Source organism: Vulpes vulpes, chromosome 5, assembly GCF_048418805.1.
Source record: "Vulpes vulpes isolate BD-2025 chromosome 5, VulVul3, whole genome shotgun sequence".
Lineage (NCBI taxonomy): Eukaryota > Metazoa > Chordata > Mammalia > Carnivora > Canidae > Vulpes > Vulpes vulpes.
Window position 1 is genome coordinate 71425000 of NC_132784.1, and position 24606 is coordinate 71449605.

Sequence of the window (24606 nt, forward strand, 5' to 3'; positions counted from 1 at the left end):
AAACGTGCTGAATGAGTGAATGGATTTGAGGAGATAGCTAAAGGAGAAAAGTCCTTGCTGTTCAGAGCAGGCAGTGAAGATACAGAGGAGTGCACCAGGCAGGAGGAAGTTCATACCCACAGACCCCCTGGTGGGCAGAGCATGGTTTGTTGAAGTGGCTGAAAGGGCACCAGCATGGCTGGGACACATGGGTGGTGTGGAGGGAGGTGAAGAGACAGAGCAGGTGAGAGGACTCCTTTGAGAAGGTCGGCCCTGAGAGAGGAGGAGGACGAGGGAGCCACTCACTGGAAGAAATGCAGACCAAAGGGGAGTGTGGGTGTTTGTGCTCAGAAGAATGCAACGAGACAGGTCCGTAGAGGTGCTGTGTGTAAAGGGCCTTGGGTATAGAAACTGTTTTGCTGTTGTCTCTAGAGCATCCGTGGTCGTGCCGGAAGAAAAGATGTCAGATGTGTACAGTATTTTGCAGAGCATCCCACAAAGGCAGATTGAAGAAATGCAGCGGCAGGTAAGAGGCTGGGCAGGCTTGCTGGGGAGGTGACATGGGTGGTCGGAAGGGTGGCCTGTGTGGTGGGGATACACATCCACAGAGCTGAATGTGTGAGGCACTCTATCGACTCACCAGACTGAGGAGAGGAAAGCAGACCCAGGTGAGGTCACATCAAATGAGGTTTTAAATAGTAACTGTGAGAGATTTAAAAGCTCTGCTGAGGTAAGCCCACATTTTTCTGTTTTAGGGTCGTAGGGTAGCAGTGTGTTCAAGACACAAATCTGAACCTTTTTGGCTGGTGGTTCTCTCAGCAGGTGATAGTTGTAGTGAGTAAGGCAGCCCTGGAAGGGGGGAGATTTCAGGATGATGCCTCTGAGTGGCTGTTACCCAGGAGAATGTTGTCATATCAGCTGGCCTAGGTCCCCAGTTCCAGCAGCCTCCCTCGTTGAGTGCCCCTGTGCCCTGGAACAGCTACTGCACCCCTGCCTCACTTTCTGGTTTTCTTTCCTTCTGATACCCCTTCCCCTGGGCTGCCCTCTTCTGGCCTGAAGCATGCCACTGGGGGTCCTGGATAGTCCTGCTTCTCTTTCCTTTCTCTGTCCAGAACGAAATTTAGTTGGGCTGAAATGTCAAGTTAAAAAAAAAAATTTAAAAAGACCACCCCAAATTGGTTTCTGTGCTAATTGTTTCTTTTCTTTTTAAGTAGATTCTTAAGGTTTTTATTTTTGTAAAAATAATCTTTGTAGGAGATGAACGGCAGAGAGGGTTGGAGGGTCCTCAGCTTTGAGTCTGTGACTGTCCTGTGTCCCCTCTGTTCTCGGTCTGGCACCTCCACCCCAGGTGGAGAGCCTGCCTGTGACCTTGTCCAGGGAATGGGTGTCAGGCCTCTGGGTAAGGGCAGGGTGGTCACCTAGCTGTGGGATGGGTGGGAATTGGGCCTTCTGACCGCTTTGTGATTATGTGTTCAGTTTGTCCTCTTCCTTCCCGCCTCATCTCTGCCCCCACCTGGGGTGCTGCAGCGGATGACCTTGGGTTTTCCCAAGGTCTGATTTTCCTCAGCAGCTCTCTTGGGCCCAGAGAGTCAGGTGCCATGGTTCATTTTTCTCTTCAGCTTCTGCGTTTTGTTGCTGAGGCTCTTCTCCCATCTTTTTCTTGATGTTAGAGTGATTGTGTATTCTTTTTTCAAAATTTGTCATAATCGTCATGTTAGGGTTTTAGGAGGCAGTGAAAATTAGCAGATGTGTTGAGTCCACCCTCTTTAATTGCTTTAAACCATGGAGATGGCCATGTCACGCAGTACCCCAGACTGCCTGCACTCAGCACCATCTCGGCTGGGCACCGACTCTGCCATCAGTGCAAATCCTCTGCCAAGGATTTGCCTCCTCTGGATCTCAGTGACCTCATCTTTAAAACACATTGACTTCCTGATTGGAAAACAGGTCACAGGGGTGCCTGGGTGGCTCAGTCAGTTAAGCATCTGCCTTCGGCTCAGGTCATGATCCTGGGGTCCTGGCCTTTATCCGGGTATTGGGCTCCCTGCTCAGTGGGGAGTCTGCTTCTCCCTCTCCCTCTGTGTGCATTCTTTCTTGTTCAAATAAATAAAATCTTAAAAAACAAAACTAATCTCAGTTGAGTTTTAGCCTCCCCGTTGTTTTTTCAGAGCTGTTCATGTTCATTTTAAGTGTTTGAGCTTCTCAGTTATTACTTGAGTACTAGCCTTATCTGAGTTTCAGTCAATTAGAAAGTCCATCTGGAGAGCTCTAGATTTTTCATCTAAACCTGTGGTTCTTATAAGTTTCAAAGAAGAACGTGTTCCTTTTCACAGAAGAAGAGTTCTGGTGTCCAAGCTCTGGGTGTTTCTTTTATATAGCATCTTGATTTATTAACTAAGTAGAGAGTCATCTGCCAAATCAGACACCATCTTAAGATTCCAGTCTGACAAGGCCAAGTAAAAACCCACCATCATCATGTTGGGAGAGAGAATCCTTTGGTTTTCAGGGCAGAGCTCCCACTCCTAGCTTATAGAATACCATTATTCCACAGAGCAGGCTGGGGAACCACAGGTCTGAGACTAGCACAGCTGGTGGTTTCTGAGTCCAGACTCAGAAATCATAAATCCGTTGAGATGGAATGAGTAGAGGTCATTTAAAATATGGTACTTTGAGGTTATTTGGGTTCAAAGAGATACACTTGGGAGTCAAAAGACTGGGATATGAGCCATGGCTCTGTCCCTATGAATTATACGACAGTGATAAGTCACCAAAGCTCACTGGGTTTTCATTTTCTCCTTTATGAAATGATGGGATTGGCTAGATCCTCTCTCATGTTCTGTTTAGTTGTTTTAAAAAAGTCTGTGAACCTCTTGTCCTTAGCAAGAATATCACTGACCTTGACAGCATTAATGACCAGTGGCCATGTCTTTGCTACACACCTCTAGACCTGAGGGCCATTTACCTCTCTGAGTGATGAGCATCCACATTGTGTCAACTTGTTCAGAAAGGCAGTCTTGGCACTTTCTGCCTCCCTTTCCAAGTTTTCCTTCCGCTTTTTCGTGCCTCTTTTCTCTGCTTTCAGACCTTCTAATGCTCTCCACTGCAGTGCCCCATGGAATCCTGCTCCCCTTTCCCTGAATATTGTGTTCCATAATGACCTCTTTTCTTCTCTCAATCTCTGATTTCTAGACTGGACTGATCTCAACCAAAAGTGAGATTAGCTGGTTGAAGTAATTCCCAAAGAGGTATAAGGATGATCAGGTTTAGCTACTAGATGCCAATAGCACACCCTTTTCTCAAGGTGTGATAATAAAAAATGTCTCTAGATATTGCTAAATGTCCCGTGTGGGGCAACACTGCTTTGATCGGGAACCACCATTCCATTGATAGTGAAGGTCTTATCTAACACTAGCGAGAGTTCTTTTGTTCTCTAGGACCCTTTGCAGAATCTGCTTGTCATTTGCCTTCTGTTTACCATCCATAGATTTAACCTGATCTTGGCAGGAGTGGCTTTGGCACACACTTGGTTCTGAAAAGTTTTTACACCTTAGTGAATCATTTTAGGGAGGTCAGATTTGGATCTGTTTGTAAGACAGATATAAAATTTTAGGGAAATCCTGTCATATCAGTAGTTGATGGCTTAGAGCCCCTGGTTGATAGGTCAGAATGAGCCAAGCCTGAGCAATAGTCTGAATTTCTTGCTCAGCAGCTGAAAACCAACTTGAGAAGTTGCAGGGACACTTGCAGCCAGCAGGGGTCTCCATCTACTTTTAAGTGACTCCTTTTCCTTGGGACGGCATAAATGTTTCCAAGATATCCTAAGGTACTTCTCCCTGGCTTTGTCCTCAGTAGTCGGTCTCTAGAGACTAGTTCTTTCAGATGAGGAAGAAATAGCACCGGGCATGGGATTTTGGCTGTCCGAAGAGGGAACAGAGCTATGTTTCTGATTGGCTCCAGCGGTCTGGGGGTGCAATCTTGGTGATGGAAGTATTGTAGTGACATTTTGCAGCTTAGAGCTCGGGACAAGTGAGGCCACAGTGTGGCTGGCGGGGGTTGCAGTGAAAGTCTTCATCATGACTTGGGCATAAGGATGCACCAAGGGAGAGACCCTTTGCCTCACAAGGAAAAGTAAGTAAATTTGCCTCCCGACCTTAGATATGATGTTGAAGCAGCCACAAAGTTAAGGACAAGGCTAGAGCCTACAGAAAGTAAGTTATCTCCTCCTGAGAGCTGACAAGAGTGTTGGCAAACATGGTATTGGACAAGCTGGGTTGGGGGGAGCTTGTTGATTTTCTTTGTAGGTAAATTAAAAACCAGTTTCTTCTATTAGTAGAGGGTGAGAATTATATAATAGTATAAAGCCAACTTATCAGTTGGCCTCTTATCGTCCTATGAGCTAAATTAACTAGTTAATTTAGTGAAGTCCTAATTGAGTGTTGTTTTTTTCAAGGGGATATAATCATAAATTTATGATTCTCAGCCACTAAGACCTGGTGGTGTATGGGAATAAGCACAAAGAAAGTTGAGAAGATGGCGGACATTTTCTAAAGTACATTAGGGGTCTGATATGGAAGGGAACAGTTACGGGCTAAAGTCAGGGACAGATTTATTGGGGAGGTGGCATTTGAGGTAGCTCTTAAAGGTGGAGAAGCCTATCCACCACCTTTCTTATGCTGGAAGACAGGCAGAAGTATGCGACTGAGTATTTTTCTGTAATCAGAAGGAGCTTTCATATCCCTAGTCACCCTTGAACGACAATTGAAATGAAAGCAACCTAGGCCCTTGGAAGGCCGGGTGTACACGGGGCTGTATAGTTGGAAATGTTTGTGTGGAGAGGGAGGAAGGCGTAAATGGATCTGCAGTTTATCTGTTGAGTGGAGTTTCCAAACATTCTTTTATTGGTCAGTGGCTCCACCAGCAGTGACCTCTAACCTCAGCCACACTAGGAGGTGGAAGTCAGGAGCCTGCCTTGCCTTTGAACTCTTCTCTGTACTCGATTGACTGGGAGCCTTTGAGGTGGCAGAAACAGTCAGCATCTTCTTTTCTCCCTGGCCTTTAAGCCTGGGTGAGTTTAAAAAATCAGTTTCTTTTCCGTCTGTTACACTGACCCATCCCAGTTGGCCTTCATATTTTCCTAGTAAGTATACCGAATATCTGTGCTGCTGAGGAGTACTTGAAGATGTAATTGACTGATTAGGAAAAAGACAAAACAGTTCTACTTAAGAAAATAAAACCCAGCCATGTGGCACCCTCACCGACCAGGACTGTAGTTAGGCCTCGCTATGATAAAGGAGAGAATGAAACAGAGCTCATAGCAGTGCATGTGTGTGTGCACAGAGAGGTCACGCACTTTGTCTGCAGGACGGCCCCTAAAACAAGACTTGGATTTCAACACAGCGACTTAGCTGGTTTCTATAGTCGTAGCTTAGAAATCACAAATATGAAGGGTCTCTGAGAGGGGTCATCAGCCAGTCTGGTGTGAACAGCAAAAATGGAAAAGCTGTTTCAAAAATAGAACTCTCAGTATATTGGATATATGGCTGGCAGCTTTGCAGGCTTTACTATATCCTGGGTGCGTCATTGTAAGACAGCAGAATTCCTTGGTTCAAAGAAGTACATGTTTGTTTTTCGTATTTTGGATTTCTGACATCCAAAGGAGACTTGCCATCAGTTTGAACATTGAATATGGTTTCTGTTTTTTTCCCCTAAAGCTGTTATTGACAGGGTGTCTTAAAACTGAGGAAATACAGAGGTTGCTTTTCTTGGTGATGCCCTTGAATCTTTAAGTGAAGGCTTAAATTTTGTGTAACATATATATATTTAAAATCGTGGTTCTTAATGTAATATACTTATATAAATATACTATAATATACTTATATAAAGTTTTTATAGAGTCTATCTAAAATGTTTGTTTTTACAGACAAGTAAATACAGAGAACAAACTGATGGTCACCAGAGGGGAGGTGGGTGGGGAGGGGTGGGAGAAATAGGTGACAGGGATTAAGTACACTTACCATGATGAACACCGAGTAATGTATAGATTCTTGAATCACTGTATCTTACACCTGAAACTAATACAACATTACATGTTCATCCTATTGGAATTAAAATGAAAAACTTAGTAAGAAAAGGTTTTTATTTTTAAAAAGTGTTTTGTCATTCAGTGAAAGGTATAAACCCTCAGATGTCTAGAAACCTTGGCAGCCTGTTCTCTGAAGGTTCCCCATGTGGGTGGCTTGACTGTCTTGTCTGTCTCCAGTTGTATAGCTGTCCCTGTCCACTACCTCCCCACCCCTGCTCACCCCCAGCACATGGGTTTACAGAGCTAACTGTTTAAACACAGTAGTGAGATAGGCAGGCAGACAGATAATCTGAATGTTTTAATGTGAGGACACCGAGGATAAAGGCATGTAAAGTAATCCTCCCAAGACCGCACACCATGTGAGGGACCGACAGGGAGCACATTCTCTTTTGCTGCCCACAGCTTTATTCAAATCACAGAACTGTGCGGCCTGGATTGAGGCAAAAAAAAAAAAAAAAAAAAAAAAAAAAAAAAAAAATCAGATGAACTTGCCAATAATTCAAGATGACTGCTTATTGGATAGTCTTCTCAAAAAAGTGGTCGCTTGAGACATTTAGGGCTGGATGCATCCCTGGAAATATATTACGAAGAATATGGAAAATATTTCACTTCTGATTTCCAGAATCAATACTATAATGCTTGTCACTTTTATCCCCCCACCTGTGAAATTGAAAAAATTTTTATATACATAAACTGAACTCTCACAGCTTTTAAAAAATGCCAAATATTTGCTGCCTCCTTTTCTCCCCCACTCTCCGGCCCCGACAAGTCATTCTGAGCTCTGTTTCCCGATCTTTGCTTTTGTACTGGATTGCTTGCCCTTAAACAAAACACACTGACCTGATCCCTGGAATTCTTCCTGCAAAACAGACAACCGTGGTTCTGACACAAAGCTGGGCTCTTTGGCCTGTGGGAGAGGCTTTGGGATTGAAGTGGGGTCACTTTATGGGATATTCTGAATTTTAAAATTTCTTTTCAGTGGCACTGGATTCTCTGTGTTTGAGTTTTCCTGAACATATAAGTCCATATTATAAAAGAGATTGGTTAATGTATGTTGTTTAAAGCAGAATAAAATAAGGACTCATTTAATTGGAACTCCTAAGGAAGAGCATTTTTATGTGTTTCACTTTTTCCCCCCCAACTTTAGTATTAAGAACCTTATTGGAAAAAGGCTTTTGCCAAGTATCTGATGGGAAGCCAAGAAAAGCATTTTAATAGAACTGTCTCAAATTTATAGTACACTAGGGCCTGTAAATAAATTTTCCTGTCTTTAAGGTTTGCGCTGATTTGTAGTTATTTTGTATAGCTTCTGAGATTTAAATCCTCACAGTCCAGATGGAGAGACCATAAAGCTGCTTTCCTTGGCAATCCTGGCACACCTTGTCCACGGGCAAACACATAAATGAGTCATGTGTGGAACCTGGTCTGTCAATGCTCACTTATCTTACTACGGTGCCAGCTTTAATTAGTTCAGTGACTTTTCTTAGAGCAGCCCACCTAAATATTCTCCAAATTTAGGAGAATTAGAGTCTTTATTATTATTATTTTATTTTTTTTAGTCTTTAATTTCATAATGCAAACACATCAGATAAATCTGTATTAAGCACCTGCTCTATTCCTAGTATTATACAGGCTTGTTGAGGGAGATTTTATTTAAAAGATCCTGTTTTTAAGAAAGGCCCCGAGGTTGCCGGGGAAGAGTACTTTGAGTAATATACCTACTAAAAAGGCCAGAAGTTCTGTCATTCAGTTGTGCCATGGAGAGTCAGGAATAGATCGGAGGTGAAGGGAATCTTCACAACTGGGTAGTCTCAGGAAGACAGGGTGCTCTGGGAGGGTATTGACCTCCATCTACCCAGAGGTGGCTTCTATGAGAAAGAGTCAGCAGGTAAGATGGAGTGGATCGAGCAGGGACTTTGAACACCAAAGGCAAAAAACTTTGTGAGAAGTAGAAGGCAGGGAAGGTCAGTGACAAGTGGAGAATAATGATGGGTGATGGAAGGGAAAAGAAGTATTCATTAAGGAGATTGAGAACCAAATCAAAGAGCTGCAAGGGACCTTCAAAACTGCTCAACCCTTTCCTCATATTTTATAAATGATACATAAGCTCTAGAGTTCAGGTGATCTGGAGAATGAATTGTTAGGGCCAGGGTTGAGCCTGACTGGAGCCCAGGTCTCCTGACTCCCATCTGATGATTTCGGGTGGGGGCGGGGGAGCCTGGACATTGAGTACTACAGTATTTTCTAGACCGAGGGTCATGATTCATTAGTTAGATCATGAAGTCAATTTAGTGGGTGATGACTAGCATTCTCTCTCTTTTTTTTTTTTTTTAACATATTACATTTTAAATTCAGGTTTTTTTTTTTTTTTAAAGATTTTTTAGATTTATTTATTCATGAGAGACACAGAGAGAGAGATGCATAGACACAGGCAGAGGGAGAAGCAGGCTCCATGCAGAGAGCCTGACGTGGGACTCGATCCTGGGACTCCAGGATCACACTCCGGGCTGCAGGCGGCTCTAAACCGCTGCGCCACTGGGGCTGCCCGTCTTTTTTCTTTTCTTTTTTTTTTTTTTTAATGAAATATAATAGAAAGGAGAATATCAGCATATTACCCAATAAAGGTAAATACTTCCAGAAACCCCTATTTTAGCCATACATGTAGATGACTTGTGAGCTGCAGTATAAAATGTATTTGTTTCTTAGTGTGGGTCCCAGTCCAGAAAGTTTGAAACATGTTGGTAGTGGCAAGCATGTAGATTTTTGAGTTGAATAGACCTGAATTCAAATCCTAAACTGTGCTGCAAAAGCTAACTTGTGACTGTAGGCTAGTTACTTAACTTTTTGAAGCTTCCATTTTCTTATCTCAGACCTAGGACTAATAACACCATGGAGCAGTGTTATTGATGACATGAAATAATTAAAGCATCTGGGTTCTGGCCTGCTCCATGCTGGCAGTTATTTGGAATTGCTCTGCCTGGGTTTGAGTTTGAGTATTGGAAGGAGCCTTCTGGTTTGGAGTTTGGGCTTAAGGAACCACAGTGAGTTACCAACATGGATGTATTATGCATTTGCTTCTGGGCTTGGAAACTTGAAACAGAATTTATTCCTGTGGGTCTGGTGTACTTTCTATATCTTGGCATGGAAGGCGGTTCACCTCTCTGTTTTTCTGTTAGGATCAGAATGGTTGATTAAAATCAGTGGTTCTCTAGTTGGCCTTAAAAAAAAAAAACAACTCACTGGCACATTTGGATAAAGTACTATTACTTTTTCTTCTTTCCAGTGAGAAAAACTTATACGGAATCTTTTTTCCTCTCTTCAAATGTATTCTCTGCCAAATGATGATTTTATTCATTGTTTAAACTGGAAAATTAAAAAAGAAATGAACCTAAAGAGAAAAGTTACAATCGGAATTGACATTTGGGTGGTGAAGGGTTGAAGAATGTGAGTTCACTGGGTAAGAACTAAAAATAAAGGGAATTTGTATGAGAGTTTAAGAGGACTGGCCAGATAACTCGCAGAAATAGCTGCTGTTCTCATCTCCCTGAAAAGAACTGAGTTCTGTTATATAATTTTCCTGGTACTCTCTGCCTCTTCCTTTTTCCTCTCTTCCTCCTACTGCCTCCCTTCCCCCATTCCTCTCTGGCCAGCTCCATCCCAGATTTAAAATCCCGCTGGAGAGTGGGGACGAGAGCTTCATCCCCCAGATGATTTGGGCCAGGGGCTAAAACACTGCCATAAATCTGTAGCTCATTTTAATGCCACGTTAAAGCAGTGTGAGCGGCTGGTTTCCGTGGCCCCTGCCCTGTTTCTTTATGGGCTTCTTTGGCTCTTCTTTATAAAGAGGCCCCGCGGAGTCATTTTCAAGTTCTTATCAGTTCGATGACAGCTATATGGGTCTTTCTGCTGAGTCCAGGAGCTCCGGCAGGCGTGTGAAACTTCTGATATTAAAAATGAAGAGAAATGCCAGGCAGGAGGGATGGGGTAGCGTGGCGGCCGCGGTTTGGAGGTAAAAGACTAGCCAGATCATTAACCTTTGCAGGTCCAGAACCCTGCCGTTGGCCAGAAGAGTCACTTCTCTTGGTGGAGGCAGGGCGGTGAGGGTTAGGCAAGAGAGGATTTTCCAAGGGCCTTTATTTTTATCCCTTGACTAGAAAGTGCCATTGCACTGGCAGTTTGTGTTTTCAAGCTTCGTTCGGCAAGTGAGTTGGGCAGCCCCGAAGGGCTAGGGGAGCCAGGTTTACCGTGTACCTGTTTTCTAAAGGCCGCCTGAGTGGCTGGGCCTCTGCTCACACATCTTTGCCCACAGCATCACTTACCAAATTTAAAGGGACTTTCATCATTCTGCTTTGCTGCCCCTCTTAGACCAGATTGCTAACCCCCAGTAATCCTCCCCGAGTGCTGCGTGGAAACACCAGGCCCTCCGTGAATGTCAGCCTGCCATGCCTGGCCCTTTTTACCCTCTCAGTTACGGAGGAATGGAACTGGAAGCTACTCCTCCCTCTTCCCTACCACTTTTCCTTTCTTTTTTTTTGCTGGAAAACTCCCGCAGCAGACAGCTGAGAGGAAGGAAAAACCATTACCTGGATCAAGGCCAGCAGCTTGGTGGGAGCTGCAAAATCTCTGGCATCTCCTGACCAGAATGTTTTTCCAGGCGTTTCAAAAAGTGCATCTCTGCCCTCCTTCTCCTTTCAGTTTTCCAACCTTGATTTCCAGAGCGACTGGGGTGGGTGGAATATGCCCTCAGGATGTGCTTTCTATCTGCCAGCTCTTCTAACCCAAGCCTTCAGGAAGACTTTAGTAACGATAAGCAAAACCCAGTGGATATGTGTTTTTAAGTGCTGCGTGCCCTTTTGGCACCAAACACATTATTTTTCCTTTTTCAGAGAGTTTTGGACATGAGCAGTTTTGCAAGTGTGTTCAATTTAAAATAGCCACTTGAGGTTGAGGCAAAAGGGAGGAATTTTTGTAGTAAGTTCGTCAAATTATATGGCTGTTGATCTAGGATTAATGATTTTCATTGAGCAAACAATAAAAATATACTGGTTGGTTTTATTGCTCATGTAGCTCCTGTGGGGAGAGTAATTAGGTATAAAAACCAAACGAGCAATAAAACAAAATAAAATGCCCCAAACTCCAAAGCGATAGACCTACTTTTGAATACATTTTCTGGGGACTAAATTAGTTAAGAAGTTTATCAAGCTGGGTGTTTTGTGTATAGTGTAATTTTAACAAACTTACTGCAAATATTTAAGTTATGATGAATAAGTTATATAAATAATTTGAGTATATTGGAAGTTCTCGCTAAATATGTGATTATGAATAATCATTGCACAGCCTTTTTGAGGGATCAGGGTTGATGGGATGGTCATTTTCCTTTGGGCATTGGTTAGAGAGCTGTCCCTGGAGTTAACATGGGTTAATCCTCGGTAATGAGTCCCAGTATGGGACATTGCTTCAGGAAATGGCCTCTCTAATAAAAGTGTTAAATATTAATTTGCACCCTATATAAAAATTGTCTGACTCCTTGGGGCTGGTTTCCCACAGAGTGGGACTGTTCGTGAAGCATTTCTGAGAAATAATTGTTTATTACAGGAAACCCAATGCAGCTCTTGTAAATTTGTTATATATTTGTTTATAAAAATATTTAGGTTTGTTTACAAAATAATAACTTGTCAATTATCAAGTATTGATTGTTTGGTAAAGAAAGCACTATATCCAGGTCTTTAGTAAGGGTTCAAGTGATCCATAGGATTTCTGCCTATATTTATAGATATTAATATAGTTATTATATATTTATGAATGTATATATTCGATCTCCCTCAGCATCACACAGGTTGGAAGGATTTGCGGTTGCATAATTATTTTTGGCATGGCATAGTTTTTGACTTTATAGTAGCACAATTAATCTTATAATTCCATGCTACTCTTCTTGGGAAGATTGTTCTAAGACTATAATCACGTATATTTATTTCATTTCTCTTCACCTAAAGATGTTTCATGCTAAATCAGGTTAGGGTTGGTATAGATGTAGCTCCATGTGAACAATTTCTGGCAATAGAGTTATCTTTGTCCTTGTAATTTAAGGCTAATTTGTTATATTTCAATGTGTACTTGTCATTTTGATAAGGACTTTAAATAGGGGGCAGCCCCGGTGGCGCAGCGGTTTAGCGCTGCCTGCAGCCGAGGGCATGATCCTAGAGACCTGGGATCGAGTCCCACGTCGGGCTCCCTGCATGGAGCCTACTTCTCCCTCTGCCTCTGTCTCTGCCTCTCTCTCCCTCTGTGCCTTTATGAATGAATTAAAAAAAAAATCTTAAATAGGACAGCAGTTCGCTTGTTATCTTTCAGATTCCAATACTTTTCATTAAAATATTTCAGATAAGTGAAATACATATGCATATTGAGGTATTTTTCATTTTCAGGTTAATTTGAGCGGGTCTTGATGATCTTATATATGTATTAAAGATCCTTGAGTGTTTTTCTTGTTCTAAGCTGCAGACTGAGAGGGTTGAGTTCATCTGTGAAGTGTTTTGGCATTTGACCAGAATGGGAAGACCTAGACAGTGGTGACATGTCTGAATAACATGCTCGTGGATTGTGGTGTAGTGTGTAGGGAAGAGTGGACCTGAGTGGGTTCCCTGGAGCCACGAATAACCACAAATCCATATTCCCCAAATCTCTGCCTAATGAGTTGTAGGTGACTTTGAATATGACATAACAGCAAGCATAATCTTTGGAAATCTTTTTGGCCTAACCTGGAGATTGGAAATCATAGAGTAGAAAGATTTTAACTGTTTTATCAGCTACTGTAGTGATTTTTCACCGTGTGGCAATGGGAGGGATCAGAATTCCATGTTGGGATTTTCAAACCTCACATACCTCTCGAACTCCCACTCAGTTCTTTTTTTTTCTTTAAAGATTTTATTTATTCATGAGAGACAGAGAGAGAGAGAGAGAGAGAGAGGCAGAGACGCAGGCAGAGGGAGAAGCAGGCTCCATGCAGGGAGCCCGATGCAGGACTCGATCCTGGGACTCCAGGACCACAGCCTGGACTGAAGGCAGGCGCTCAACCGCTGAGCCACCCAGGGATCCCCTCCCAGTCAGTTCTTAACTGCGTTCTGGCACAGGGGTGTAGGGAGAGGGCAGGGAGCAGGGACATGAATTTCTCTTGAAAGTTGCTGCTGTGATGAACCTCAGCTACTCTTACTCATGGGTGTATATCATCCTTCAGGTGAGAAGGGGCAGGGGAAAAATTGAGAACCATTGACAAAGCAAGTGTAGCTAGTTCAAATTTTCCTTCTGTTCAGAGTCCCAATTTGAAGAATGTATGGGGTTTCCATTCAGGATCAATAGGAGAGCTTGTTTTAATAATCCTTAATCAGATGATGGAGCTTTCCAGCAGCAAGCAGCTTATAGAGTTCTTGTGCCCTGGTCATGTGGAATAGTGATAAATAGCATTGGATCCATACTCTTCTCAATTTCTCTTTTTCTGTGAACGTGTAGGGACAGTGGAAAGGGCTCACATGTGACTGTCTGCTCAGTTAGTATCTGCAGCCAAAAAAGAAGACTTGCCAAAGAAGATCTCCTTAGTTTTCTGTAGTTGGATTGTCACTATGTGGGAAACAGGGCAGAGGAGAGAACATCGCCCTGAAGTATGCCTTCCCATCTGTCCTCTTGGTCCCCTTGCATACTGTGTTTGTGTGTGTCTTAATCAAAGCGGGGCAAGCCTTTCCAATGTGCCTGGTCGGAGTGAGGCTTGTTTTACATTTGCCTTCTCTAATCAAACAAACTTAGGCTTGCATTCTCCTGGTTTTAGCACAGGATATCTCACCCCAGGCAGATTCCTGTACAAGTAGTTGGCCCATGTTGTCTTCTTATTTATTTATTTTTGGTGACAGATCTTGATTAAAGTGTTCCAATTCACCTTTCAGCTATTCTGTGGAAGTAGCTGGGAAAGAGAGTTGGTGAGCTGCTAACCACTAAAGCAGCTCCTGTTCTGACCTCAGGAATAGTAGGATTCAGAGATGTGGGTAGCTCAGAGAATGGTGCAGCAGCAATGAATCTCTAGTCTTTTGCTGAGAAGGTTTGACCAAGCATAGTTTTATTGGTCAGTGGCTCCTGCTTTAGTAACCTTTAACCCCTATGGCTCTTGGAAGTACAAGCCACTGGCCGGCCTTGCCTTTGAACTCCTCATGGCTCCTGCTACCTCAAAGGCTCCCAGTCAGAGGCTTGTGTTTTGCTTGGGATCTCTCCTCACAGCGGGGCGTCAGCAGTTGGGAAAACTGATCCACCCTTAGAACATTGATATATTTGAAGGTGATACCCCTGAGACTTGAAACCTGTGGCTTTCTATTTCAGGAGCTGTCTGTCATATGTCAAGAAACATGGCTCAGAGTACCCCTTTTTCTTCCTGGATCCCTTCTTGTTTCCCATAGGATAGGTGATCATAACATTCAAGCATTCCCTACAAGTGTTCACAAAGTATTCCCCTAGTTTCTTTTTTTTTTCTTCCCCTACTTTCAAACTCTTTTACCTCTTTCTCTTCTGACTTGCTCCAAGTAACATCTATTTTGAAATAATTCTTTTAAATTGCATGCTAAAACATGCAAATCATAGCCATCTTTGGTGTCTGGGTTCATAATTAATGGTGAAGATGGCATGGTACAAGTGTCACAGGGCTCAAATATTCAATCTTTGCTGCCAGATTTGATGACCCCCACTTGTGAGATAGCTTAGTTATACTTTTCACTGTCCTCTTGATCCCATTTGACCTTCTAGGGAAACTAGATCTTACAGGGAGACATAGAAAGGGTGTGGATCACCCTCCACATTTGTTCGGCTTTCTCTATAAGAAACAGGAGTAAAAGCTTTAATATTGAGAGGCAAATCCAAGGACCCATGGATATTAGATGATTTCAATATAGGTTCTTCAGTGAGAAACCAAATTTCTCATTCTAAGACTGTTGAGTAGAAAATGTCTCTTCTACTCATGATGCCTTTAGCCTAGAAAAGGAGAAAATGGACTCTTCGAGGTCCTCTGTTTTTCTAGAATTCAAATAGAATATTATTGATAATCTTTAGCAGAAAGGACATTCCGGCAAGGTCTTTTTCTGCCTCAGAGCAAAGATTGTTTTTTTTTTAGCAGGTACTTAGGTGTTGGAAGAGCCAGGACTGATTTTACCACTGTCTTGTTCTGTGGTCATGAACTTACATTTCCCAGTTGGCAAAGGGAAGGGGAACATTTTTATTTTAACACCTGTGTTTGGCACTGTATTGGGAACTTCCTTCTGAAAATCTGATGAGGTAGCGTTATTTTTCTCATATTAATAAAGCAGGAGGGCAAACCTTAGAGGCTAGTAGATGGCCTGAGTTTACACAGTATAAGTGGCAGATTTTACATTAGAAAGACTTTGTGGCATGTGACTGAAAAGTATAAAGTTTATTTATAAAGCTCTAATTTTCTTTGTTTAGAGCACCTTTTGTTCTATTATAATAATCTACAATATTTATAAAATGCCCATGTTGTTTAAGATAATCTACATGATTAAGAGCTGCACAAGCTATGGCTCTTGTTCTTGAGCAGCCAGTAGTCTTAAGGGGGAGGTATGTAATGTCTATTCATGTCTGTATTAGTTTGCTATGGCTGCTGTAACGAAACCCTCCAGACTGGGTAGCTTATGCTACAGAAATTTATTTTTCGCAGTTCTAGAGGCTGGAAGACCAAGATAAAGGTGTCAACAAGGTGGTTTTCCCCTGAGCCCTCTTCCCAACCTGCAAGTGGTTGTCCTCTTGCTGCTTCTTTACATGTTGTTCCTCTATGAATTTTGAGGGGGTATCACATTCTGTCCCTCAGTGTCTATATCAGGTACAAGAGCCAAAGAAAGTGGCTGTCATTTAATTGGCTCCATTGAATTGAGCTTCTCTCCTTACTGTGGACTCCACTTCTGAGATGTTTTTTTTCCTAATCCACTTCTCAGCTCCTGACCAGGTAAGACTGTAGAAAGGGGGTGCAAGGGGGTGAAGCATAAACTGCTTTAAGTGCCACCTACACATCACATCATTCCACTGCACACCAGGACACAGAGAAGTGGTCTGGTGGGCTCCACTCAGAATTTGCGAAGTGCCTCTGCCCTGGACACCAGTCAGTGAGGTAGGACTTCTGTCACACTTTTTCATCACAACAGGGTGACAAGGATATAATTAAAAGAGTTTATTAAGCCCTGTAAAAGCTTGGTTTTTATTTTGTTTTGTTGTGTCAGTGGAGAGATTCTTAGAGGTGAGGTTGTTTTTTTTTTCATTGAAATTTTGAGAATCCACAATTCATGTTTTTTTCTATGGAATGGAAAGGTTAAAAGTGCAGGATTATGTGCTAGGTTGAGAACTTTTGGACTTTATTTTTTTTAAGGACTTTATTTATTTATTCATGAGAGACACACACAGAGAGAGGCAGAGACACAGGCAGAAGGAGAAGCAGGCTCCCTGCGGGGAGCCTGATGTGGGACTCGATCCCAGGATCCCGGGATCATGACCTGAACCAAAGGAAGACGCTCAATCATTGAGCCACCCAGGTGCCCCACTTCTGGACTTTATTTATTTATTTAGATTTTGTTTATTTATTCATGAGAGACACACAGAGAGAAGCCGAGACACAGGCAGAGGGAGAAGCAGGCTCCTTGCAGGGAATCAGATGTGGGACTCAATTCTGGACCCTGGGATCACACCCTGAGCGAAAGGCAGATGCTCAACCGCTTGCGCCACCTAGGCGTCCCATTCCATTTCTGGACTTTAAAAATGCTAGGAAGGGATCCCTGGGTGGCGCAGCGGTTTGGCGCCTGCCTTTGGCCCAGGGCGCGATCCTGGAGATCCGGGATCGAATCCCACGTCAGGCTCCCGGTGCATGGAGCCTGCTTCTCCCTCTGCCTGTGTCTCTGCCTCTCTCTCTCTCTCTATGTCTATCATAAATAAATAAATAAATCTTTAAAAAAAAAAATAAAAATGCTAGGAAAATTTTAAAAATATTTAATAATGAAGAAAACCTCTTATTTGTGCTAAAAGTGATTTTTCATCTTTAATAAAACTTCTGTCACTGAAGATGGTTGATTTGTGGGCAGGAGGAACGGCATGTGGCAGAGGAAACAGGTGTATGAAAATAAAAGATTCCTATCCCTAAAGAGAAATTGTTAATTTATTCTCATAACTGTCCCTGCCTGCTGTTGGTTGCCTCACTGAAATAAGTCATCAGGATCCATGCCATCCCTACCTCAACTCACACACGCACATTCTAGCCTCACAATTAGGTGGATGGTCTGTTAATTTAGTGGTGGATTGTAATAAAGAAGATATTTGTTGAACAATTGTTTTTTCACTTTTGTTTTTAATAATGGAAACCATGTCTCCTCGGCCAAGTTAAGTTCATGGTCTTTAACTATATTATTTCTATGTTTTTCAGAGCATTGAATTCTCCTTGGCTAATAACCAGAGCACATGGTGTTCAAAAAACTAAGGATACAGTGAGCTTCTCAGTTTATCTTTTGTAAAGCATGTAAATAACCTCTTTAGAAGTTTGCTCTGTTGATCCATTAGTAAACCAGAGTTTGCTGCTACCCTACCCCCTTAAAACAAGCCAGCTAGGTGAATTTATTTCCAATGGGCTAGGCCTGGGAGAGAGGAGATGTCTGTGTTTTATTGACTTTCACCTTTTTTTTCTTGTAGTCTGCATTGTTTTTCTATAGCAGATTTGTTAACGTTATTGGTACATTTGACATCTTATATTTTGAGACCTGAGAGATAACATGTCTCTTTAATGAAATTATTTCTTTCATCTGGGCAGCTAAGGTTACTTTTCAGGTAATGTGAGGGACACCTCCCCTACCACCCACCCCCTCCCCACCACTTCTGTCCACCTCCAAAGAAAGTAACTCTCAGGGAAATTGTGAACTGAGCATCAGACTTGGAGAAAGGCACATCTGGTACCAGCAATAGGCAGGTGGTAGTTGTGTGCATCTACTTTTATTCTGTCTCCAGTGGTGCTTAGTATGTGACTTTGAATAAGTCACTTGCCTTGAGATGTGTCCATTTTATCATGTTTGTTTTTATAATCTCTGGTAAGGACTAACTCTTGACTGTGTTACAATGAATGGAAGATCCAGGGCGAAGGTGGGAATTATGTTGTCTAGACGGCTATTCCCTAAGTGTTGTTGAGGAAACTTCGTGGTTATACAGTTATTCTCAGAGAGGTCCTCCAACATCACTCAGGATAAACTTTAACTGTTCCTGCCACTGTATTGGGTCAGAGTTTAAATGCCTCTCTTAAATTGGTGAAAAGCATGTAGGCATGCAGCTGGGAAAGGGAGGTTTCTGGAAAAGTTGAGCATCGTGGAGGGGTAGGAAATCTTTTTTTTTTTTTTTTTTTTTAGGGGTAGGAAATCTTGAGGTTGTGGATTGATTCCTTTCATCAGCAGCTCAGTGCGTGCTCTAGTACTACATGAATGAAATCAGGAAATTTAAGAGAAAAGCAGAACCAGTAAACCCCCATGAACGTCTCAGTGGCTCCTTGTTCTCATCTGTAAAATCGGGATGATGTCCTTTGGTTGTGAAGATTAAGTAAGTTAATCTAGGAGAAGCACTTAAAACAATGCCTGGTTCATAGCAAGTGCCTGGTTTAATTGACGAATACTGAGCTCCTGCTTTGTCTGAGATCTAGATTGGAGTGTTGGGGACAAAACAGGTGAAAATCCCCGCCTGCATGGTGCTTACATTGCTCTGTGTGGGATATGTGTTAGATGGTGATATGGTGATGAGCATCATTTGAGGTCAGGAATGTTGGACACAGAACTAATGGTGAGCATTCAGTTCACTTTTCTCACCCTTTCTCTTGGGGCACTTGACTTTTACACTGAGAAGTATGTCTTTTGGGACATCCTTGTAGCTTATAGGTTGTTTCTCCTTGTCTTCAATTTCTGTTTTCCACCTAATTGTGCATTTACTTTCCCTTTCTAACCTCTTGCATGACTTAGAGAAAGAAAGGGATTGGGAATCTCCATTTTTCATTTTCTTCTCTTCATCCTGTCTTCTAGTTTTTTTCTCTGTATCCTTTCTCTCTTGATAACTCAAGTTTTTAAACTCTTTATAGGACTCAATCATGTAACATGATGCCAGGTGAGCTTATAAAGAACTTGTAAATAGATGTTGGCCCTTGAAAAAGACACCTTATATAATGAAAAACTCTGAACTTAGGCGGGCACCCTGTTTTGCCATCAGAAAGTATTGCCCTGGACTTTAGCTTTCAGACTTCTCCCTTGCATTTTTGTGATTATTGAAGAATATATGGTGTGGCTGTTTTCTCTGGTAACTACGAGTGGGAACTGTGTCCTCAGTCTTTACTCATTGCCTGTAAACCTGACTCCTGGGCTGAAGATGAACAGAAGGAAATCTGTGCTTCCAGTGGGTGAGGTATGCTTGTGTGCGCACCTGTGGGGGTTTCCTAGCCAGCTCTGTTGCAGAGCTAGGATATGAGTCCTTGTGGGAGTCCTTGCTTGCTTACCTGACCTTCCAGTGAGTGGCTTGTATAGTTCTGGATGTAAGAATGAGATTGAGGACTTGTAGAAGTAAGCTACATGAAGAGGAAGTTGTGTATTAAAGAATATTCATGCAGGGCTGTGGGCCACCCCTTTTGTCCTCCAGAAACTCTTGGTAGTGTGCTGGGAGACATAGCTGGAGGATTGGACAAAGGCCTCCTCATCTCAGGGCTAGGAGGACCGCGTTACATTTAGAGATGCTTCACAGAGATGCTAGGAGTGGAGAAAGTTAGATTTCAAGGAGTAAGTCCTCTGCAGCCTGCCGAGGGGAAAGGTTCTAAGCAAGTTTTCAAAGCCCAGTAGTTTACAGTAGGGTTCACTCTTGGTGCTTTGCATTCTGTGGGTTTTGACAAATGTATAATGGCATGTATCCACCATGTTACTATTTCAAATTTAATTCCATTGTGGCATAAGAGTTGGCATTATTATTCTTTTAAATTTGTTGAGGTATGTTTTATGGCCAAGAAGGTGGCTGTCCAAGTGAATGTTCCATGTGAGCTTGAAAAAAATATGTAGTCTGCTGATGTTGGAGAAAGTAGTCTTATATGGTATGGTGAAGTTCTACTGTGTCCTTACTGATTTTCTGTCTTCTGGATCTGTCCGTTTCTGATAGAGGTCTCCAACCGTAATAGTGGATTCATCTGTTTCTCCGTGAAGTTCTGTCAATTTTTGCCTCACATATTTTGATGATCTTTTACTGTGTGCATACAAATTAAGGAAAGTTTATTGTCTCCTTGGAGTATTGATCCCTTTATTATTATGTAATGCCCTCTTTATGTAATTCCTTGCTCTGAATTCTACTCTTTCTGAAATTAATACAGTTATTCCCACTGTCTTTGGATTAGTGTTAGCATGGTATATTTTTCTTCATCCTTCTACTTTTATGTGTCTTTGTTTTTTTTTTTTTTTTTTTTAAGATTTTATTTGTTTGAGAGAGACAGAGTGAGTGTGTTCCCAGATTGAGAGGGAGAAACAGACTCCTGCTGAGCAGGGAGCCTGACATGGGGCTCGATCCTAGGACGTTGGGATGAAGACCTGAGCCGAAGGTCCTCTTTTTTTTTTTTTTTTTTTTAATGATAGTCACAGAGAGAGAGAGAGGCAGAGACACAGGCAGAGGGAGAAGCAGGCTCCATGCACCGGGAGCCCGATGTGGGATTCGATCCCGGGTCTCCAGGATCGCGCCCTGGGCCAAAGGCAGGCGCCAAACCGCTGCGCCACCCAGGGATCCCCGAAGGTCCTCTTTATTCTTCTTTATTTGTTTTTTATTTTTCACGTATTTTTTTAGAGAGAGAGTGCACACAAATGGCGGGGGAGGGGCAAAGGGAGAAGGAGAGAATCTTTTTTTTTTAAAGATTTTATTTATTTATTCATGATAGACATAGAGAGAGACAGAGACACAGGCAGAGGGAGAAGCAGGCTCCATGCCGGGAGCCTGACATGGGACTTGATCCCGGGACTACAGAATCACGCCCTGGGCCAAAGGCAGGCGCTGAACTGCTGAGCCACCCAGGGATCCCCAGAAGGAGAGAATCTTAAGCAGGCTTTACACCCGGCATGGAGCCCAACATGGGCCTCGATCCCATGACTCTGAGATCATGACCTGAGCCAAAATTGAGAGTCAGATGCTAACTGACTGAGCCATCCAGGCGCCCCTTTTATGTGTCATTATATTTAAAGTGGGTTTCTCATAGACATAAACAGTAGGTTTTGGTTTTGAACCACTCTGACAATCTGTCTCTTAATGGTTATATTTAGACCATTAACATTTAAAGTGATTGTTGAAATAGTTGGATGCATATTGACCATATTTATTATTGTTTTCTATATGTTGCTTTTGTTCCTTGTTCCTGTTTCTGACTTCCACACTTTTTTTAAAGATTTATTTATTTGAGAGAGAGAGAGAGGGAGAGAGAAAGAGAGCATGAGCAAGGGGCAGAGGCAGAGGGAGAGGAGAGAGAAGCTTCAAGCAGACTCCTGCTGAGCATGGACCCCAATATGGGGCTCCATCTCAGGACCCTTAGATCATGACCTGAGCCAAAATTAAGAGTTGGTTGCTTAGCCAATTGAGCCATCCAGGCACCCCAGACTTGCACACTTTTTATGTCTTTCGTGGTTTTAACTGAGTACATGATTGCATTTTCTTTACTTTCTGAGCATATCAGTTGCACTTAACTTTTTAAAAACATTTTTAATGGTTGCCCTTGAGATTGCCCTATACATTTATATCAAATCCAAGTTCACTTTAACACTTTTCTGCTTCAGAGATAGTGGAAGTATAGATCTTCCTTGATTTACAATGGGGGATATGTCCTGTAAACCCACTGTAAGTTGAAAGAAAGTATAAGTCGAAAATACATTTAATATACTTAAGCTACTGAACATCACAGTTTAGCCTGGATGATCTTAAACGTGCTCAGGGCATTAGTCTCCAGGGGGGGCAAAATCTTGTAACACAAAGCCTATTTTATATTTATATTAAGGTGCTGAGTATTTCATGTAATTTATTGAATCCTGTAGTGAAAGTGAAAAACAGAATGGTTGTAAATGTATCGATTGTTTACTGCATGATCTTGTGGCTGACTGGAAGCTGGGGCTCACTACTGCCCAGCATCAGAAGAGAATATCATATCGCATACTGCTAACCTGCGAAAAGATCCAGATTCAGAATTCAAAGTACGGTTTCTACTGAATGCATATTGCTTTCACACCATTGTGAAGTCAAAAAAAGATCATAAGTCAAACCACCTTAAGTCTAGGGGACTCTCTGTACCTTATGTTAACAATATAATTTTAATTCCCTCCTCTTGTTCCTTGTATCATTGTTGTCATTTTGTTTATATATAAGTATACATATTGGACTACAGTTGTTGCTGTTATTATTTTGAACAAATTGTTAGGTGAATTAGGAATAAGAAACATAAAAGTTTATATATTATCTTCACTTATGTCTTCTTTGATTCTCTTCCTTTCTTTATATAGATCTAAGTTTATGACCTGTATCATTGTTCTTCTAGCTGAAGAACCTCTTCTAACATTTCTTGCAAGGCAGGACTATGGGCAACAGATTCCCTCAGTTTTTGTTTGTCTGAGAAATTCTTTATTTTTCAAAAATGCTTTTTGAAGGATAATTTTCCAGAGTATAGAATTCTAGCGTGGTGGTTTTTTTTCACTTTAAATATTTCTTTTTTTTTTAATTTTTATTTATTTATTTATGATAGTCAGAGAGAGAGAGAGGCAGAGACACAGGCAGAGGGAGAAGCAGACTCCATGCACCGGGAGCCCGACGTGGGGATTCGATCCCGGGTCTCTAGGATCGCACCCTGGGCCAAAGGCAGGTGCCAAACCGCTGCGGCACCCAGGGATCCCCACTTTAAATATTTCTGAGGAGAAGTTGGATGTAATTGTTCCTTGTGTTCCTATAGAGGCGAAGGGTTTTTTTTCTCTTCTTCCAGGTTTTTTTAATATTTGATTTTTCTGAAGTTTTAGTATGATGTAGCACTATTTTTGGTCTTTATCCCAGTTGGTGTTTTCTGAATCTGTGGCTTGGTGTCTGACATTAATTGGGGAGAAATTGGTCATTATTGCTTTAAATACTGCTTCTCTTCCTTTCTTTTTTTTTTTTTCCTGGTATTTATATTGTGTGTATGTTACACCTTTTATGGTTGTCCCATATCCCATAATCCTTGCATATTCTGTTCTAGTTTTTTTTTTGTTATATCCTCAAGCTCAGAGGTCTTTTCCTCAGCCCTGTCCATCCCATACTGATGGTCATAGGCATTCTTCATTTCTGGTACAGGACTTTTGAAGGATTGTCCTGCCTTTCTTTTCAGTTATTTTTTAGAATTTCCATCTCTCTGAGTTTCAGGTGTGGAAGAGCCCTTAAGCATCATGTAATCCTGTCAATTGTAAGGTATGAAAATTGAGATCTGGAAAGTTAAATGACTTAGCATCATTTATTTCCTATTTAATGGCAGAATAGAATAAATTGGAATCTGTTCTACCTACTACCTTTATAAAGTTGATACTACAGACAAAAGCCTTAAGTTAAAAAAAAAAAAAAGCCTTACGTCGTGGGCTGTCCTCCAGCTGATACATCATTAATTATACAGCGCAATCCCTGGTTTCCCTGGGAGAACTATTGCTTTCATACACATAATCATTCTTAAATATACAAGGCCTCTCTCGCTTAATTTGAACATGTGGTATTATTAATGATACTGCCTTGGTGATTGAGAATCATGTTCTGTTTAGTTAATGACATTCAGAGAAACTTATATTGGAGATAAACCTTAACAGGTTAAACCCAACCTGATTCAAAGCATAGCTGCAGTTCTGGATTTATCCTTTAAGGCAGCTTGTGGTTTCGTCAGTACCATGATCCATGATGAAAAGAACATGGACTTCAGAGTTAGATGAAGTGGTTTTGAGTTCTGGATCTGTCAGTTAAAAGCTTTGTGACCACAGACAAGTTACCGTTAATCTTTCTGAGCCTGGTCTTCTTGTCTGTAAACTGGAGATACGTTAACTGTAGGATTGTTGGGAGGGTCAAGTGAAAAAGTTTATGCCATATTTAATTGATTCTCCGTCCTGTATTTTTTTTTCAGATTTTAAAATCTCCGATGTCAGGATTGTATTACAATTTGGTGTTATGCTTTTTCTTTCTCTTTCTTAGTGTTCTATAAAATAATGGTGCATCTTATAATTTTTGGTGCTAGGCAGCTATCCCACTTTCACAAATGCACAAATCCTAAACAAAATAGTAAGATTGAATCTGGCAGCATATAAAAAAGGGATACTGTCTCATGACTAAGTGAGATCAGGAACGTAAAGTTGGTTTGATGCTGAAAAGGTTTTTTTTTTTTGATGCTGAAAAGTTAATGTAAATTACCACATTAACAGAATGAAGTAGAAAACCCAATTGATCATCCTTCAAATGTAGGAAAAAATCATTTGATAAAATTCAAC

The 24606-nt window shown here is 41.7% G+C and overlaps 1 protein-coding gene across 1 annotated transcript in view; it reads left to right on the forward strand.

The window, feature by feature from the left end:
- EXT2 (exostosin glycosyltransferase 2) overlaps positions 1 to 24606 on the forward strand; it is a 135309-nt gene that overhangs the window by 23781 nt on the left and 86922 nt on the right. Inside the window, exon 6 of the mRNA XM_026004140.2 lies at positions 412 to 505. Within this exon, the coding sequence (XP_025859925.2) occupies positions 412 to 505 (94 nt within the window). The remainder of the gene's footprint in view (positions 1 to 411; positions 506 to 24606) is intronic.